Source organism: Rattus norvegicus, chromosome 2, assembly GCF_036323735.1.
Source record: "Rattus norvegicus strain BN/NHsdMcwi chromosome 2, GRCr8, whole genome shotgun sequence".
Taxonomy (NCBI): Eukaryota; Metazoa; Chordata; class Mammalia; order Rodentia; family Muridae; genus Rattus; species Rattus norvegicus.
Genome location: NC_086020.1, coordinates 89,117,675 through 89,138,746, shown reverse-complemented (window position 1 = coordinate 89,138,746; position 21,072 = coordinate 89,117,675). Strand labels below are relative to the sequence as shown.

Here is a 21,072-nt window from a genome sequence, read left to right as displayed (position 1 = left end):
TTTTGTTCTAAGCTCATAGATTTAGGTGCAATCTACTAGGTAGCAATATGTACAGGTGTTATTACTAAACATTCATTAGGCAAATATTACACATTTCACTTGTCATTTAATTTGCTTCTGTGGAAACAATATATTTTGAAGCCATAAAAGCATCTTCAAGGAAATAAATGTGAAAGTCCCATCTCAGTTCACTGAACCTCACAGTTTAAAATTTGCTGGTTAAACTATAATTTCAGCTCTTGGTATAAATCTACAAATAATTACCTATTAGTTAAATAATGACTTTCTTGCACTGCTAGAGATGAATAATTCTAAGAAGAAATTTAAAGTACTAATTTCCTAGCTCCTAGTTGTTTACTTGGTCAGCAGCATATTTTATTTTTTAAAACTTAATATAAGAAATATTTTAACATTGGTCTTAAGAGGAGATCTGGATTTCTTGGAGAAACTGATCAGTTAATAATTAATTACATTTTAGTAAGATAATTAGACATATATAAGAATGATATTTGGTACAAGATATTTGATACGAGAACAAACATAATTGGATTGTAGAGGTCAACGATTTAGGAACTTGTATAATTTTGTGTATAATTTTTTAAGATAAACTTCAGAAAAAAAGGCAAAACCATGCGTCTCTCAAGAACAGTAGGATTCTTCCATGTAACCATGGTCTTACTTGGAACCATTATAGGGACAGGGATTTTTGTGTCTCCTAAAGGAGTATTAAAATACTCCTCACTGAACATCCCTGTTTCTCTTGGTATTTGGGCAGGTTGTGGCCTGCTGGTCATGCTGAATGCTCTCTCTTTGGTAGAGCTGGCAACGACCTTTCCTGTGAGTGGAGCATCTTATTATTTCCTGAAGAGATCTCTTGGATCCCTTGCTGCTTTTCTGAGTCTCTGGATTCAACTTTTTTCTTATTGTCTAGGCCTGGGTGCTCATACCTTACTAATAGCTACTTATCTAATTCAACCTTTCTATACTGGGTGCCCAGCTCCAGAACTTCCAATAAAATGCCTGTCTGTGGCTATTTTGTGGTCATTTGGAATTCTCAATGCTGGAGGAGTGAAAACAGTGGCTTGGCTTCAGACTATCAGCAGTATGATAAAGATGAGTATTCTTTGTTTCATTTCTCTAACTGGGCTTGTGCTGTTAGTGATTGGCAAAAAGGAAAATGTGTCCAAGTTTGAGAATGCTTTGGATGCTGAACTTCCTAATGCCTCGCAAACTGTAGAAGCCATTCTCCAAGGATGTTTTGCATACAGAGGAATATTCATCGTGATCAACATAGCAGGTATATCTATTTATATTTTAAAAATAACAGCATTATAAACATTTCCAGAGCCTATGGTGAAAATTAAATCTGATTGCTATGTTTTTTCTAAAAAAAATTCACATGTTCCATTGTGTAAGACCATCATTAAACCAACACTTATAATCAATCAAATAGACTATATAGAATTTAGTGAGGTTGTTAATTTTTATTTCTAATATAATATCTAGAAAATATTTCAAAAATAGACTGTATTCTCAGATTTACTGCAATAATTCTTTGCATTTTGAGGCATTTTCATTTAAAGAATAATTAGATAGTAAGTGAGTTAATGTACTTAATTAAAATGTATTACATATGTTTGATTTGAGGAACATTCTCTATAACGTCCTATACACAATTACCTACAAAGAAGTAACCAGTGTCAACAATTTGATAGAAGTTCATTATCAGTGATCTTGTATGTTGGGATTTTCATGTTTTCATGTCTTCTTCGGAGCAGTAAAATACTTCCTCATTTGTATTTTACCGTTTTAGATTTAATTTTGTATATGTGTAGGTATATAAGACATTCATTTTACTGTTGTACTTAGTTGTCACAAGCATTTTAATTCTTTTAGAATGTTTTACATTTAGAAAGAGCAGTGTGATGACCAGATCAATTTTTGCATGCACTGGTCATTCTCTATAACAGAGTTAACCAGCTTTGATATAGAATTGAGAGAATTTGGACAAATCTTCAGAATTGTCTCACTAGTTCGTTTTTTAGTTTTATTTGTTTGGTTGGCTTGTTGGTTGGTTGGTTTTGTTTTCTATGGTAGTCATGCTGTATGTACTTAATTTGCTTTTTCTTTATTTTCAATTAATATAGCTTTATACCATTGCCCCTCCTTCGCCGGGGTTAAGTCCCCATGGTGGTTATCCCATAGCAAGTGAAAGTCAGGCCCCAGGACACATACATGCAAGCAACACTAAAAGGACTCAGCAAGGTGTACTTATATTTGTTATTGACTTCTGTTTTATGCTGCAACATTAAAGCATGTGTCTTCATGCTGCTGGAAATATTTATTTCCACCTTTTTTTGTTTTCTTTCCCAAAACTATATGTCATAATAGTTCAATGCTCTTCAAGATACCTTGTAGTTTTTTTTTCATTCCTTCTTTCATACTAGACTTTGAGCTACACTGACAATATCTATTTGGCTCAATAATTGAATTTTTCTTAAAAATTACTATTTCTGCATTCTAAAATATACTGAATTTTAATTTTTACTAATATTATAATCATGGGTTTACTTCATCTTCATTGTCTTCTTCCATAAAGACTGTGCTATTACATTTCTCTAAGGCTATTAATTATGCTTATGTTTACTGACTTTCCTTAAGAATATTTGTACTTCATCTGGATTATTGTGGTGCTTCTTGTGAGCTCCAGAGGATCCATCACTTATGATTCATTTAGGATATACAATTGAGTGCTTATTGTCTAATATTATTCTAGAGAGTCAAGACACACACTTCATTTTATGGCCATGAACTTTTCATTTTTCTCATCATTAAAATGAAAATATTTCCAAGATCATATACCATCTTCTAGAGTATCTTTTCTTCTAGTGGTCTTTTCTGCCACTGTTCTGAATGATGGACTTGGCACCTTTGATAAAAGCTCTCATGTCCTGTAGGAATACTACTTTAGGGTATAGCTGATTTAGGAACACAGTGGATCCTTACAAACTGGGAAGCTTCTCTATAACTCTTGCTTGAAAAGTAACCCCTAGAAACAAACTGAAAACATCAGGGCACAATATGGAAGCAAGACAAGGTAAAATGGGCTATTTCAAATAATATAGAACATCACTGATCAAGACATGGGGATACGTTTACCATCATTCTCATACTTTCAGAACCCATATGCTTGTGGATTATCTCTCCTTTTTATTTCAGGAAAACTGAACTGAAAATATTCTGAGCTACAGCTTTGATGTCACTTCAGATCCTACCTTTTATTTTTAAGCAATTCACACATGGAGAATATGAAATAGGAACTTTATATAGACTAGTGGAAAGAAAGAAAAAGATAGCATATAAATTAATAAATTAAATTAAATTAAAATATATTATGCAATGATTACTAATCAATCCTTTCCAATAGTGGTAAAATATGACAAGACATAAAAAGCATTGGTGAAGGGGTACAGATATGCATATGTATATATGTGTGTGCATACATATCCATTCTTCTTAATCTTTTTTATTTATTTATTTTTTATTAAATGTATTTCTTTACTTACATTTCGAATGTAATTCTCTTCCCGGTTTCCTGTCCATAAGCCCCCCCATTCCTTCACCCTCCCCCATATGGGTATTCCCCCAGCATCCATCTCCCTTACTGCCCCTCCCCGTATTCCACTGCATTGGAGATCCAACCTTAGTAGGATCAAGGGCTTCCTCTTCCACTGGTGCCCCCAAAAGGCTATTCTCTGCTACATATGGAGTTGGAGCCCTAGGTGAGTCCATGTATAGTCTTTCAAAATTGGTTTAGTTCCTGGAAGCTCTGGTTGACTGGCATAGTTGTTCTTGTGGGGTTGCAAGCTCCTTCATCTCTTTCAATACTTCCTCTAATTCCCCCCAAGGGGGTCCTATGCTCAGTTCAGTGGTTTGCTGCTAGCATTGACCTCTGTATTGGATATGCTCTGGATGTGTCTCTCAGGAGAGATCTATACCTGGTCGCTTTCAGGATGCATTTTTTAGCTTCATCAATCTTATCTAGTTTTCATGGCTGTATATATATGGGCCACATGTAGGACAAGCTCTGAATGGCCATTCCTTCGGTCACTGTTCTAAACTGTGCTTCCATAACCCTCCTATGGATATTTTTCCCCTTTTAAGAAGGAGTGGGAGCATCCAAGTTTTGGTCATCCTTCTTCTTGAGCTTCCTGTGGTCTGTGGATTGCATCTTGGGTAGTTTCAACTTTTGGGCTAATATCCACTTACCAATGAGTGCATACCAAGTGTGTTTTTCTGTAATTGGATTACCTCAATCAGCATATTTTCTAGTTCATTCCATTTGCCTATGAATTTCATGAAGTCATTGTTTTTGATAGCTAAGTAGTACTCCATTGTGTAGATGTACCACATTTTTTGAATCCATTTCTCTCTTGAAGGGCAACTGGGTTCTTTTTTTTTTTTTTCTTCTTTTTTTTCTGATTTCTTTTTTTTTCTTCTTTTTTTTTTTATTAACTTGAGTATTTCTTATATACATTTCGAGTGTTATTCCCTTTCCCGGTATCCGGGCAAACATCCCCCTCCCCCCTCCCCTTCCTTATGGGTGTTCCCCTCCCAACCCTCCCCCCATTGCCGCCCTCCCGCCACCAGTCTAGTTGACTGGGGGGTTCAGTCTTAGCAGGACCCAGGGCTTCCCCTTCCACTGGTGCTCTTACTAGGATATTCATTGCTACCTATGAGGTCAGAGTCCAGGGTCAGTCCATGTATAGTCTTTAGGTAGTGGCTTAGTCCCTGGAAGCTCTGGTTGCTTAGCATTGTTGTACATATGGGGTCTCGAGCCCCTTCAAGCTCTTCCAGTTCTTTCTCTGATTCCTTCAACTGGGGTCCTATTCTCAGTTCAGTGGTTTGCTGCTGGCATTCACCTCTGTATTTGCTGTATTCTGGCTGTGTCTCTCAGGAGCGATCTACATCCGGCTCCTGTCGGTCTGGACTTCTTTGCTTCATCCATCTTGTCTAATTGGGTGGCTGTATATGTATGGGCCACATGTGGGGCAGGCTCTGAATGGGTGTTCCTTCAGTCTCTGTTTTAATCTTTGCCTCTCTCTTCCCTGCCAAGAGTATTCTTGTTCCCCTTTTAAAGAAGGAGTGAAACATTCACATTTTGATCATCTGTCTTGAGTTTCATTTGTTCTAGGCATCTAGGGTAATTCAAGCATTTGGGCTAATAGCCACTTATCAATGAGTGCATACCATGTATGTCTTTCTGTGATTGGGTTAGCTCACTCAGTATGATGCAACTGGGTTCTTTCCAGCTTCTGACTATTATAAATAAGGCATCTGGGTTGGGGATTTAGCTCAGTGGTAGAGCACTTGCCTAGAAAGTGCAAGGCCCTGGGTTTGGTCCCCAGCTCCAAAAAAAAAAAGAAAAAAGAAAAAAAAGGCATCTATGAACATAGTGGAGCATGTGTCTTTTTTGTATGTTGGAGCATCTTTTGGGTATATGTCCAGGAGAGGTACATCTGGGTCCTCAGGTAGTAGAATGTCCAATTTTCTGAGGAACCTCCAGACTGATTTCCAGAGTGGTTGTACCAGTTTGCAATCCCCCCAACAATGGAGGAGTGTTCCTCTTTCCCCACATCCTCTACAGCATCTGCTGTCACCTGAGATTTTCATCTTAGCCATTCTGACTGCTGTGAGGTAGAATTTCAGGGTTGTTTTGATTTGCATTTCCCTCATGACTAAGGATGTTGAACACTTTTTAGGTACTTTTTGTCCATTCAATAATCCTCAGCTGAGAATGTTTTGTTTACCTCTGTACCACATTTCTAATAGAGTTATTTGGCTCTCTGGAGTTTCACTTCTTGAGTTCTTTGTATATTTTGCATATTAGCCCTCTCTCAGATGTAGGATTGGTAAAGATCTTTTCTCAATCTGTTGGTGTCCTGCGCTATCGTCTCGCCAGCAAGAATGCATGCAGACACCAGGATCCTTTTGCAGCAAAGCGTTTACTGTACAGCTCTCTTGAACAGGGACAGGGGGACCTCAAGCGCTCCCCTTATATAGACAGCAGGCTGAGGCTATGCTAATTGTCCTTTAGGGATTGGTGGAGCATGAGTTATCTTATTAGCATGGTGCTGCTCCCTCATTAGCATATTACCGGCCAACTGATGCCACGTGCAAAGCCTGCACATGCGCACTACCGTTGTTCACCACAGGAGGGCGCCCTACATGTTGGTAGCTGTTGTGTCCTAATGACAGTGTCTTTTGCCTTACAGAAGATTTGAAGTTTTATGAGGTCCCATTTGTCGGTTCTTGATCTTAGAGCATAAGCCATTGGTATTTTGTTCAGGAAAATTTCCCCAGCGCCCCTGTGTTCCAAGGTGCTTCCCCACTTTTTCTTCTATTAGTTTGAGTGTGTCTGGTTTGACGTGGAGATCCTTGACCAACTTGGACTTAAGCTTTGTACATGATGGTAAGAATGGATCGATTTCCATTCTTCTGCATGCTGACCCCCAGTTGAACCAGCACCATTTGTTGAAAATGCTATCTTTCTTCCATTGAATGGTTTTAGCTCCTTTGTCAAAGATCAAGTGACCATAGGTGTGTGGGTTCATTTCTGGGTCTTCAATTCTGTTCCACTGATCTATCTGCCTGTCTCTGTACTAATGCCATAAAGTTTTTGTGCCTATTGCTCTGTAATACTGCTTGAAGTCAGGGATGATGATTCCCCCAGAAGTTCTTTTAATGTTGAGTATAGTTTTTGCTATCCTGAGTTGTTTGCTATTCCAAATGTATTTGCAAATTGCTCTTTCTATCCCTAAAAGAATTGAGCAGGAATTTTGATGGGGATTGCATTTTGCTTTTGGCAAAATGGCCATGTTTACTATATTAATTCTGCCAACCCATGAACATGGAAGATCTTTCCATCTTCTGAGACTTCCTCAATTTCTTTTTTCAGAGACTTAAAGTTCTTGTCATATAGATCTTTCATTTGCTTGGTTAAAGTAACACCAAAGTATTTTATATTATTTGGGACTATTGTGAAATGTGTCATTTCCCTAATTTCTTTCTCAGTCAGTTTATCCTTTGAGTAGAAGAAGGCTACTAATTTGTTTGAATTAATTTTATACCCTGACACTTTGCTGAAGTTGTTCATCAGGTTAAGTAGCTCTCTGGTGGAACTTTAGGGGTCACATAATTATACTATCATATCATCTGCAAATAGTGATATTTTGATTTCTTCTCATCAATTTGTATCCCTTTGACCTCCTTTCACCCTCCGATTGCTCTGGCTAGGACTTCAAGTACTATATTGAATAAGTAAGGAGAGAGTGGGCAGCCTTGTCTAGCTCCTGATTTTAGTGGGATTGCTTCAAGTTTCTCTCCATTTAGTTTGATGTTAGCTACTGGTTTGCTGTATATGGCTTTCACTATGTTTAGATATGGGCCTTGCAAGCCTGATCTTTCCAGGATTTTTATCATGAAGAGGTGATGAATTTTGTCAAATCCTTTCTCAGCATATAATGAAATGATCATGTGGTTCTTATCTTTGTGTTTGTTTATATAGTGGGTTACATTGATGGATTTTCGTATATTAAACTATCCCTGCATCCCTGGGATGAAGCCTACTTGATCAGGATGGATGATTGCTTTGGTGTGTTCTTGGATTCAGTTTGCAAGAATTTTACTGAGTATTTTTTAGTCAATATTCATAAGGGAAATTGGTCTGAAGTTCTTTTTTTTTTTTTTTTTGGTTGGGTCTTTGTGTGGTTTCGGTAAAAGAGTAATTGTGGCATCATAGAAGGAATTTGGTAGTGCCCCATCTGTTTCAATTTTGTGGAATAGTTTGGACAGTATTGGTATGAAGTCTTCTATGAAGGTCTAATAGAATTCTGCACTGAACCCATCTGGTCCTGGGCTCTTTTTGGTTGGGAGACTTTTAATGACTGCTTCTATTTCTTTAGGAGTTATGGGATTGTTTAGATGGTTTATTTGTTCCTGATTTAGCTTTGGTACCTGGTATTTGTCTACAAAATTGCCTATTTTCTCCAGATTTTCAAGTTTTCTTGAATATAGGCTTTTATAGTAGGATCTGATGATTTTTTAAATTTATTCCAATTCTGTTATGTCTCCCTTTTCATTTCTGATTGTCTTAATTTACATACACTCTCTGTGACTTCTGGTTAGTCTAGCTAAGGGTTTATCTATCTTGTTGATTTTCTTAAAGAACCGGCTCCTGGGTTTGTTCATTCTTTGTATACTCCTTTCTGTTTTCTACTTGGTTGATTTCAGCCCTGAGTTTGATTATTTTCTGCCTTCTACTCTGCTTGGGTTTATTTCTTTCTGTTCTAGAGTTTTAGGTATGCAGTCAAGCTGCTGAAATATGCTCTCTCCTGTTTCTTTTTGCAGGCACTCAGAGCTATGAGTTTTCCTCTTAGAACCACTTTCTTTGTGTCCCATAAGTTCAGGAATGTTTTATCTTCACTTTCATTAAATTCTAAGAATTCTTTAATTTCATTCCTTATTTATTCCTTGACCAAATTGTCATTGAATAGAGCATTGTTCAACTTCCATGTATATGTGGGCTTTTTGTCATTATTGTTATTGAAGACCAGTCTTAGTTCGTGGTGATCTGATAGGATGAATGGTATTATTTCTATATTCCTGTATCTGTTGAGACCTGTTTTGTGACAGATTATATGGTCAATCTGGAGAAGGTACCATGAGGTGCTGAGAAGAAGGTATATCCTTTTGTTTTAGAATGGAATGTTCTATAAATATCTGTTAGATTAATTTGGTTAATAATTTCTGTTAGTTTCTGTACATCTCTCTTTAATTTCTGTTTCTATGATCTGTCCATTCATGAGAGTGGGGTATTGAAATCTCCAAAAATTATTGTGTGAGGTGCAATGTGTGGTTTGAGCTTTAGTAAGGTTTCTTTTATGAGTGTAGGTACCCTTGCAATTAGAGCATAAATATTTAGGATTGAGAGTTCGTCTTGGTGTATTTTTCCTTTGATGGATATGAAGTGTCCTTCCTTATCTTTTTTAATGACTTTTGGTTGAAAGTCAATTTTATTTGATATTAGAATGGAACTCCAGCTTGTCTCTTCAGGCCATTTGCTTGGAAAGTTGTTTTCCAGCCATTTTATCTGAGGTAGTGTCTGTCTTTGTTTCTGAGGTGTGTTTCCTGCATGCCACAAAAGTGCTGGGTCCTCTTTACATGTACAGTCTGTTAATCTATGTCTTTTTATTGGGAAATTGAGTTTCTTGATGTTGAGAGATATTAAGGAATAGTGATTGTCACTTCCTGTTATTTTTATGGTTAGAGGTGGAATTATGTTTTTGTGTCTCTCTTTTGGTTTCCTTGCAAGGAAATTACATTTTGCTTTCTGTATGGTGTAGTTTCTCTCCTTGTGTTGGAGTTTTCTATCTATTATCCTTTGTAGGGCTGGATTTGTAGAAAGATATTGTGTAAATTTGGTTTTGTCATGGAATATGTTCGTTCTCAATCTGTTGAGAGTTTTGCTGGATACAGTTACTTGAGCTGACATTTGTGTTCTTTTAGGATCTGTATGACATCTTTCCAGAATCTTCTGGCTTTCATCATCTCTAGTGAAAATTCTGGTGTAATTCTTATAGGTCTGCCTTTATATGTCATGACTTTTTTCCCTTACTGCTTTTAATATTCTTTCTTTGTTTTGTTCATTTGGTGTTTTAACTATTATGTGATGGGAGGAATTTCTCTTTTGGTCCAATTTATTTGGAGTTCTGTAGGCTTCTTGTATGTTTATGGACATCTCTTCCTTAAGGTTAGGGAAGTTTTCTTCTATAATTTTGTTGAATATATTTACTGGCCCTTTAAATTGGGAGTCTTCACTTTCTTCTATACCTATTATCCTTTGGTTTGATCTTCTCATTGTGGTGTGGATTTTCTGTATGTTTCTGTATAGGAGCTTTTTGCCTTTTACATTATCTTTGAGAGTTGTGTCAATGTTTTCTATGGTATCTTCTGACCCTGAGATTCTCTGTTCTATCTCTTGTATTCTGTTGGTGATGCTTGTATCTACAGCTCCTTGTCTCTTCCTTAGGTTTTCTATATCCAGGGTTGTCTCCCTTAGCGCTTTCTTTATTGTTTCTGTTTCCATTTTCTATTCGTTCACCCATTTGCTTGTGTTTTCTGGTAATTTTCTCAGAGATTTTTGTATTTCCTCTCTAAGGGCTTCTACTTGTTTACTTGTTTTTTCCTGCATTTCTTTAACAAAGTTCTTTATGTCTTTCTTAAAGTCCTCCATTATTATCAAAAATGTGATTTTAAGTCTAAATCTTGCTTTTCTGGTGTGTTTCGATATCCCATACTTCCTTTGGTGAGAGAACTGGGCTCTGATGATGCCATGTAGTCTTAGTTTCTGTTGCTTAGATTCCTGCACTTGCCTCTAGCATTTGGGTTGTCTCTGGTGTTTGCTTGTCTTGCTGTTTCTGAGAGTGACTTGGCCCTGCTGTGGACCTCTGTGTTCACACTCCTGTACAACTGTTTTCCTGTTTTCTTTCAGCCTTTTCTGAGAACAGGTGCTCTGATTTCAGGTGTGTCTGTGCTCCTGGAGACTGTCTTTCAGCTCTAGGCACAGGCAGGAATCAAAGGGTCCTGCCCTGATTGCTCCTATGTCCTTGAACCCAGGGGGCACAGTTGGCACTAGGCAATTCCCTCTTGTGTCTGGACTGTGGGCAGCGGGTAGTCTCATCTGACTTCTCAGGAGTGTCCACACTTCTGAGGGCTCAACCCCCCCCCCTCGCAATTTGGGTGCAGGGAGTTGTTTGGCCTGTTCAGTTCTGTCCTAGGCACAGACCAGAACCATGGGTACTGGCGGCTGTCTGTTCCTATATTCCTGTGTTCAAAGGCACTGTACAGTTTCCCTTTGGACCAGGGATGTGGGCAGAGGTGTTCAGAAGTGGCAGTCTGTCCTGCGGTCTCAGGATGTCTGCACTCCTTGGTCTTCTTATTCTTCTAACATTTTCTGGAGCTTCATTTCTCCTCAGTTTTCTAGTAGTCAGAATTTAATTCAGAACTTCCCCTACTCAGCACACACTATAAACTCCACAGATATTTCCCTTTATTTTATAATTTTACATTTTACATATTCTTTCTTACTGTCAACCCTCCCATAACCCAATACCCATTCTCCTTCAAACCTGTGGCCTCTTTTTCACTAGTTATTATTTAATGCATATATGTATATACATATATGCTCCTAAATATTACCTGTTGAGTCATATTCTGTTATATGTATGTATGTTTTCATGACTGACCATTTAGCACTGGACAACCAATCAGTGTGTTCTTCCTTGGGGAAGACCACCTCTCTGGCTCTCACCATTCCTCAATTACCTATAATTTTTGGATAGGGTTAAAGATTTATGGGCTTTTTCCAGTACATTTTGGTTTATCAGTTGCTGTCCTCATTGCTCAGTACATGGTTGGGTAGTCATGTTGGCAAAATTTTATAGGCTTAGTATCTGATATGACTTGGAAAAAAAATCTCATAACAAATTTTCTTTTCCTCTGGCTCTTACAGTCTGCCTCCTCTTCTGCAAAGTTCCTAGAGTCTTGGGTGTGCAAATGTTTTATGAATGTTCCCATTAGGACTGGATTTCACAACTCTGCATTTTGATTAGCTGTGGTATTCTGTGAAGATCTTCATCTCTTCCAAGAGAAGTTTCTTTGATGACCAATAAAAAATACACAAATCTAAACTCTACAGATATTTTTCATTCACTTCCAGATGTTTATTTTTGAAGAAATAAAATTTCAAATTTTATTTAAGTTCTTCTGTAATATGCATATATCTTATTAAAAGTGTCCCTTGTGATATATTACATTTTTCTATTTAATATTCGACATAACTTTGCATGAGCTACTTTAATTTTACCTTACAATTTACATATAGCTGCATGTATTTTGTTAAAATTTGGCTTTTCTTTTTTCTCTTGATACCATTAAGATATTTTCAACCCAATAACATAATAATTAGTATTTATTTTCATAATGTTTTGGGTCTCTGTTATATCACTCAGCATGACTTCAGTCAGGTCTCATTTACCTGAAAATCTCAGAATTTCATTTTTGTTAACAGCTGAGGAACTTTCCCTTATTTCAGTGTAACATAATTTCATTACTCATTCATCATTTGATGGATTTCTGGGACTGTTTTCAATTTCTGACTATTATGGGTAGAGCAATAATAAATATGCCTGAGTCAGGGTCTCTTAAGGAGAGTGTAGAGTCTTTTAGCAAAATGCCTAAGAGTAGCCTATGTAGATCTTGAGGTATATCTATTCCCAACTTCCTAAGGAACAGCCACAAGGATTTCTATAAGTGACTGTAAAAGTTGACATTGCCATCAGGAATGAATCAGTGTTATCTTTGCCCTTCGTCCTTGTAAGAATAAGATGTTACTTGTTTTATTGTTCTTGGCCATTCTAACTAGTAGAATACAAAGACTCAAAGTAGTTTAGATTAGCATTTCACTGATAAATAATTTTGAAAGTCTTAAATATGTTTCTCATTTATGTTTTCTCCTTTGATAACTGCTTGTTTCTGTACCTCATTTTAATTAGTTTATTTGTTTTCTTGCTGTCCAGTATTTTTAGTTATTTATATGTTTTAGATATGTCTGATATATACTCTTTATTTGATATGTCCATTATATAGCCTGTCACTTTTTCCCCAAATCATGGCTCTTGCCATACAGAATCTCTACAGTTTCACAAGGTTCCAGATATTAATTGTTGTTCTTCTGTGTTATTGGTGTCCTTTCCAGAAAATCTTTCCCTGTGCCAAGAAGTTCTCAATTGTAACCTACATTCTTTTCTTATTAGATTCAAAATATCGAGTCCTATGTTGATGTGTTTCATCCATAAGGAATTATTTTTATCTAGGGTGAGAAGTATTACCTATTTGCATTCTTTTACATGAATCTATTCAGTTTGATGAGCATCATTTGAGGATGATGTCGTCTTTTTCTCATGTTTATTTCTGGGGTTTTTTTTTGTGGGGTGGGGGGTTTACAGGCTATTTGTTTTGTTTTGTTTTTGTCAAAAGTCAGGAATTGAAAAATGTGTGGATTTATGTATGGTTTCAATTCAGTTCAGTTCTTCAACATATTTGTTTTTATTCCAGTGCTGTGTTTTTTTTTTTTTGGGGGGGGGGGTCTGAGTTACCTCACTCAAGATGATATTTTATGTATTTATGTTTCATATGTTATCCCTTTTCCCAGTTTTCCCCTCTCCCATCCTTGCTCCCCCTGCTTCTATGAGAATGCTCCCCCTCCCACCCACCATTTTATTACGATAGCTCTGTGATACATCTTGAAATTGTGAATAGTACCTCCCAAATTTCCTTTATTACTCAGGATTATTTTAGCTGTCCTGTTTTTTGTTTGCTTATTTGTTTTTTGAGTGTGTGTGTGTGTGTGTGTGTGTGTGTGTGTGTGTGTGTGTTTCCACATTAAATGGACGAATTGAATTTCAAGATCTGACAACAATTGTGTTGGAACTGTAATATGTAATAAAGATTGAATTGAATCTGTTGGTTGCATTTGGTAGGATGGTCATTTGCTGTTTTGGTCTTAGGGATTCATGAATGCAGGAGATACTTCCATATTCTGATGTCTTTTTAAACTTCTTTCTTCAATGTCTTAATGTTCTTATAAAAGAAGATTTTACATACTTCATTAGATCTATTCATTTAATTTTCCAGTTCAGGTTACTGTGAAAACTATAGCTTTCCTAATTTCTCTTTCAGACTATCATCTATATACAGGAAGGCTAGTAAATTTTGTGTGTTGATTTTATGTATTTATCCTGCTGCTTTATTGAAATGTTTTCAACTGTTGAGGTCTACTCATGGAGTTATTAAGCTCTTTTATATATAAAATCATATCATTTGTAAATAGATACTTTGGCGTCTTACTTTTCAATTCATATCTCCTTGATCTTCTTTAGTTGTCTTATTGTTTTAGCGAAGACTCAAGTACGAGATTGAACAGGTATGGAGAGAGTGGATAAAATTGTCTTGTTCTTGATTTTAGTAAAAATGCTTTGAGTTTCTTTTCATTTAGGTTGATGGTGACTGTGGCTGTATTGTAAATAGTCTTTTTCACATGGATGTTCCTAAATCCCTAGTTTCTCAAGGAGCTTTATCATGAAAAGATGTTAGATGTTGTCAGAGATCTTTTGTTTATCCCATAAGATGATTAAGTGGACTTTCTTTCAATCTATTTGTATGCTGGACTACCTTTATCAGTTTATGTATGTTGGATGAGCCTCTGCATCACTAGGACGAAGCCAAGTTGATTATGGTGAATATTCTTTTGAAAGTGTCCTTGCATTTTGTGCAATACTTTGTTTCTCAATGAAGTATATTTTATGTGTATTCATAAGGGATTGTGGTCCATTTTCTTCCATTTTGAGTCTCTGTTGTGGGTGTCTGAGTTATTATGGACTCATGAAAAGAATTAGGAAATGTTCTTTTACTTCTATTTTGTGGGATAATTGAGGAGTATTGACACTAATTCTTTGAAGATCTAGTAAATGTCTTCAGTGAATTCATTTGGTTATAGAGATTTAAACTAAAACTTCTATTTCACCAGGGATTATGGATCTGTTTGAATTGCTTGTTTGATCTTGATTTATATGGGGTAGGTGGTATATATCAATAAATTTATCTATTTCTTTTAGGATTTCCAGTGTGGCGGAGTACTGATTTTTAAAGCATGTCTTTGTGATTTCTTCAGGTTCTGTTTTCATATTTAATTTTATTAGTTTTACTCTTCTCTGTCTCTTAATTAATTTGGCCAGAGATTTATTAATTCTGTCAGTTTTCTCAATGAACCAACTCTATGTTATTTTATTTATTTACTTATATATTTATTTATTTATTCACTGTGTTTCCTTATTTGTTTCTATTTTATTGACTTCAGCCCTGAGTTTGATCACTTTTTTCATCCACTCTTTGGAGGCGGTTTACTGGTTTTGCTCTAAAGCTTTTGGCTGTGCTGCTAAGTTGGTAATATGAGAGCTTTCTCTTCCCTTTTAAATATACCATATACTGCTAAAATTTCCTTCACTGTGTATCATACATTTAGATATGTTGTGTTTTCCTTTCCATTCAATTCTAAAAAATACTTTGTCTCCTCACTGATTTCCATTTTGACTTATTTTTTTTTTCAATTCAGTAGTAAATTGTTTCATTTTTCACAAGTTTGTAAGATCTATATTGTTTTTGTTGTTCATGTCCAGGTTTAATCTATGGGGGACTTTTGAAAAATCTATGTAATTTGGTATTTAACATAGGATCACAAAATGTATCAGCATTTAAGAATAAAATTGTGAAGCATGAAACCAATATCACTACAAGAAGTTGAAGGAACTGGGACAATTAAAGAATGTTTTTCATTCCTTTTATTATAAGAATTTCAAGCTTTATAACATGTTGTTTTCTAACAAACTTATGTTTGTTTTGCAGGTGAGATAAAAAATCCTTCTAAAATAATTCCCAAGGCTGTGATTTCTTGTCTTTCCATCACAATTATGTCTTATTTACTGGCTAATGTAGCCTATTTGACAGTTTTAACACCAAAAGAAATTACTACCTCAGGTATGGTTTGATAGAAACAAGAGTGAAATAGTCACTTCTTTCTTCCCTGAATGAAGATGCACTGTCCTGTACATGGACACTCTGGGATCTAAAATAACATTTCCAGAACATACTTTATGTCCTCTGCTTATTTCATTATGCCACCTATAGACTATCACCCTCATGTACAAACCTGTGACTGGGTGCAGTACCATTTCTTCTAAGATGTAAGTTTCTTGCATTAAATGCCTCATGAGACCATGTTCATCACTATCTCATCTTGAAGAGTTTGAAATGCAGTTAAAATCTTAAGATATAGTGGAAGGACTTGGCTCAAATTCTGAAAGAAATGATCCCTCTGAATAATAACTCTGAATTATAGATCAAATGACCAACAGAAACAAAGCTCAATATGTTTGTTTGTTTTTTTTTTCAAGTAAGCACAAGAAAATGCTAAGTCTAAAAGCATTGTGGTTAAAAAAAGAGAGAGAAAGGAATAAAACTAGAATTTCATCAGACAGGTTTAAAAAATATTACTGTGGCATAAAAATATAACTATGCTGTTTGATTTTAACTAAACTTTAGCTGACATGTACATGATTTGAAATAATTTTGAACTCTATTGTGCATTTTACAACATAATTAATTACTGATACTCCTAATGTCAAATATTTAGATTAGTAAAGGCTGTAATATTTAGGCCCATTGATATTGCTCATTTGCTGCCAAGCCTGATGACGTGAGTTGAATACCTAGAATCCACATTGTAGAAGAGACCTGACAATTTATTTTATGACCTCCACACCCACACTTTGATACATGCATTCCACCTGGTACATATATAAAATATTCAAAATAAATAAATAAATATTTAAAAAACATAATCTTAGGCTGGAGAGATGGCTCAGGGTTTAAGAACACTGTCTGCTTTTCCAGAAGTCCTGAGTTCAATTCTCAGCAAAAACATGGCAGCTCATAACCATCTGTAATATCTTCTGGTGCCCTCTTCTGGCCTACAAGCATACATAAAGGCAGAATGTGGTAGACATAATAAATAAATCATTTAAAAATCATGATCTTGATATCTATTGAAGAATCTTTCCGTTCTTGATTTATTTGACAGGAGTTTTCAAGACTGTTTCACACATAGATTTGATTCAGTAATTCCTTCAGACATTTCTTAGCACAAGTCAACTGTGTTTATACTTCATATGCCTGCATATTAACAATTTAGGATAAATCCAGATAAGGACTTCTGTTTTCTATCAGGTTATTCACGCTTGTAGATTCCTTCAACATGTAAAGCAGCTGCCTTAGAGATGCACACAGACTTTGGTTCTAACCTGAAAGTTAGTTTTTGCTTTTGAAAAAGAAATTCCAAAATGATATTCTAAGTATGAAGTTTGAATTAGTGCAGTATTTATGTTGGAGATATGAAGTGAAAATGGACTCATGGACAACTATGCAACTATGCAAAGGGATGAAGGAAAGGACAAGATGTTTTATATTCTAATAAATGTAAATGGCACAAATGACTTTACAGGGCAGTTGTTGAATACTATGGTTTGGCTATAAAATATCTCTCATAGGCATGTGAAGTTGGATGCTTGGTCTCCAGCTTGGAAACACTGTGGAAACTGTAGGGGTGAAGTCTTATCAGAGAAAGTAGGTCACAAGAAATGATCCTTGAGGATTTTAAATCTATCCACATGCCCTGTGTATTCTCTATTTCCTGACTGCAGACTTAATATGACAAACTGCTGTATGTTTCTGTAGCAATATTGTCCCCAAAATGATAGCCATTATTTTTTCCAATTGTAAGCCATGTTGAGCACATCTATAGACAGTGACTTCTTGTCAGGTAACCCAAAGAAGAAAATAATTGAATCTTACAACAATAATTCATTGTAGATTGTGGTATAAATTGGAATGATTCCAGACCTAGCATGTTTTGTCTTGCCTCTTCTCTACCAAATTAGCTATTGTCATACATATGTTATGCAGCTCACCCATCTGCAGAGCAAGCATAATTCTACAGGTTATTGTGGAATTGCCCAACATGGAAAAATAGCAATTTCTAATTTATCTTTCTTAAAAAGACTATAAGGCCAAATTACATTCACAAACTAAGTGAAGAGATTTCTTCTTTTGTAGGGAGGCAAAAGGTCACATTGCTCACAGAAGAAGGAATGAAGGAGTGTTGCCCTATTCGTAATGAGTAAAATGGCTTTTATTCTTTACATTCTGTTTGATTTTTTCAGATTCTGTTGTTATCACATGGGTAAACAGAGCATACCCTTCCATGCAATGGGTTATGTCTTTGGGGATCTCCCTCTCATCATTGACCACCACTGCCTGTGGAATACTTTCAGCAGCAAGGATTTGCTACTCTGCAAGCCTAGAAGGACAGATGCCATTCATCTTCTCAATGCTTAATAACCATCAGAGTCCTGTTGTAGCAGTCACTCAAGTTGTCATTTTATCCACAGTTTCAATAATATGTTCAAACTTAACCTATTTGATAAAATATTTAGGAATAATGAGCATTTTCAATGATGTGCTATATATGATAGCTATACTTAAACTGAGGTACCAGAAGCCAGCTCTTCCTAGACCTTATAAGGTAAATCAAAATGATAACATTATGTTTCTATCTTCCTTACATGAGTAATATTGAATTAGCAGAAATGTTGTTTCATATGTGTATATGCTTCCAATCAATTACAAGCTTAATGTATAACAAATCTGATCTCAGTCTCTCTTTTCCAAATTTGTAATATGGACCATTTTTGGTTTATGTTTTAAAAAATAAAAACTCAAAACTTATCTGTAGCAGGAATACATAAATATTATTATCATAATTTAGAAACTAGCCAGTGATTTTATTTGAGCAATAAAGTATTAACATAAGGGAAGAGAGGACTCTGATAACCATCACACATAAATTATATAGGCTTATTTTTTCTCATGTCCTCAGCAAAATATCAAATTTTATAAGAATAAAATTAAATTAGAATTAAATTTATTCTTTTCTATACTTGCCTTAATTTCCCTCCTTTCCTTTTCATTTACTCATTTGCTTTATTCACTTATTCTGTTTGCAATGAAAGCCAAATATTCTATGAGGTTCCATAGTCTTTGCTTTATGGCTTAACCATGGAATAAATGTGACCCATTCCAGCTATTCCAGACACTGCATTATGTAAAAATGATGTGCATAGTAAACTATAATCCCATGCTTCTTGGCAATCATTATTATATGCACTGAGTACTCTTATTGAAATCAGAGTGGCAGATTCATTAATTAATCCAAGATTACAAACTGGGAGAGTAAAAAATTAGTTTCCATGAAAGGCACTTACTTTAGCTAAACAAAAGACAATAGGCAAAACATCGGATTCATTTAGCTAATATTTCAGGAGTGAATAATAAAGATAACAACACACTTATTTATGAATTCAGGTTTTTGAATTTGTAGGGGTTTTATGAAGATTCTCTGATTTAAAATTGTATTATGAATGAATACTCAGTGGTGACACAGCTGAGTCTATTTCTCAAGTCAGTAAAGTAAGCAACTATTGAACTAACATTGGTTAGTGTAAATGATGTATTTCCGTGTGTGTGTCACGTTTTTTTTTTCATTTAGCAAAACCATTGATTTCAATGAGTAAATTGTAAACCATGTAAAGGTGAAAGAATCCCTGGGAATAGCATGAATAGCTAGATTTAATTCTATGGTTTCACAGCTTGTCAGTTGCCAAGTAAGTATCGTTACTGTAAGATACTGTAAGAGATTGTATTCATCCTTGCCCTTTTATTTTTGAATATTAGTAATGGTATCTGGATGTCAAACATAGAAAATGAAATCACCACTAATCTTAAGATTCTTTCTACTTTCAGGTGTGCTTGCCATTGGTATTTGGATCTTTAGCTCTGTCTTCATTTTTCATTTTGGCACCAATAATTCAGTCTCCTAATATCGAGCATATCTATGAAGGTTTATTTCTTTTAAGTGGATTTGTGGTATACTGGCTTCAAGTTTACCTTTATCAACATGCTGATCATTTTAAAACAATAACGTGTTATTTGCAATTGCTATTTAATGTTTTGCCATCTGACGAACAAGACAAAAACCTTTGTTCTGAATAAAATTTAGTCTACTAAATATTTGCTTCATAAAATAAAGTATTGTAATTGAAATCTTTTTTAAAAGATTTGTTTATATATTATTATGTGAGTACACTGTTGCTATCTTCAGACACACCAGAAGAGGGCATCGGATCCCCATTATAGATGGTTGTGAGCCACCATGTGGTTGCTGGAAATTGAACTTCAGGACCTCTGGAAAAGCAGTCAGTGCTCTTCACCGCTGACACATCTCTCCAGCTCCTGAAATCTTTTATTTTTAAAAATACATATTTTCTCAGGGGTTGGGGATTTAGCTCAGTGGTAGAGCGCTTGCCTAGGAAGCGCAAGGCCCTGGGTTCGGTCCCCAGCTCCGAAAAAAGGAAAAAAAATACATATTTTCTCAAACACAAAATTTCTATCTCATGCACAGCATAAAACAATGTAGTCCCAATGCAACTTCTGAGCTCAAAAGCTCTCAAAACAAAAGTTAGGGCATGGACATGTTAAAATTTATTTTTTAATATAATAAAATTTCATAAATATTTATATTTATTATAAAAGGATCAATACTTTTAAGTAGCTAAAGTACTAAGAACTATTATGAACCACATTTTTATAATAGTATTATAATTATGCCTTTAGCTTAAATAACTTCCATTCTTCTTCCACTCTTATCTTATATATCCTTATTACACGGAATTTCTTGTTATTCTAATTTTGAACCTCATAGTTCTTTGATTTTTCCCTTTTATTACATTAAAAATATTTAGTGTCCGACTATTTTCAGTATCCATCTGTGGTCCACTTTCAAATGTTTTGATTATATTCTCACTATTCACCTGATCATGTTAACTTCCTGGTACTAACAATTATACAAATGATGCTAAACTTCAACACAAACACACAAACTAATCTGATCACCTACTTTAATTTTTCTTAGTTTATATAATTTTTATTGTGATGCCTCACTGTTGTACTTTGATATGTTAAGTATTCATGATATACAATTTCACAGTGATTAAGAACTCTTCCAGTGGTCCTGAGTTCAATTCCCAGCAGCCTCATGATAGCTCACAACCAACTGTAATGGATCCAATACCTTCTTCTGGTGTGTCTGAGGAGAGAAACATGTACTCACATATATAAAATAAATGAACCTTTTTTCTTTTTTTTTTCTTTCTTCATTTTTACACTGCAGATTTTATTCCCATTTTGGTCCACCCCCTAACTGTTCCACACACCATACCTCCTCCCCCTCCCAGTCTTCACAACTCACCCCACCCCACTAACCCCAGCTGACCTCTAAACTTA

General features: G+C 35.4%; 1 protein-coding gene across 2 annotated transcripts; it reads left to right on the top strand.

Moving 5' to 3' along the window:
- Positions 1-349: 349 nt before the first annotated feature.
- On the top strand, positions 350-19,830 carry Slc7a12l1 (solute carrier family 7 (cationic amino acid transporter, y+ system), member 12 like 1). 2 transcript variants are annotated; one of them, XM_001066729.8, is made up of 4 exons: positions 350-1,297; positions 15,523-15,654; positions 17,895-18,256; positions 19,534-19,830. In XM_001066729.8, the coding sequence occupies exons 1-4, from the start codon at positions 631-633 to the stop codon at positions 19,780-19,782; spliced, it is 1,410 nt and encodes a 469-aa protein (XP_001066729.3). In that variant the 5' UTR covers positions 350-630; the 3' UTR covers positions 19,783-19,830. The 2 variants fall into 2 exon arrangements, with proteins under 2 accessions (XP_001066729.3, XP_063138935.1); XM_063282865.1 differs by lacking the exon at positions 15,523-15,654.
- The last annotated feature ends 1,242 nt before the right edge of the window (positions 19,831-21,072 follow it).

Bases quoted from the DNA above. Each gene is read 5' to 3' on its own strand.
- Slc7a12l1 (XM_001066729.8), top strand. From the start codon at position 631: ATGCGTCTCTCAAGAACAGTAGGATTCTTCCATGTAACCATGGTCTTA. The intron at 1,298-15,522 runs GTATATCTATTT...TTTGTTTTGCAG, and splicing joins CATCGTGATCAACATAGCAG to GTGAGATAAAAAATCCTTCT. The intron at 18,257-19,533 runs GTAAATCAAAAT...TTCTACTTTCAG, and splicing joins CTCTTCCTAGACCTTATAAG to GTGTGCTTGCCATTGGTATT.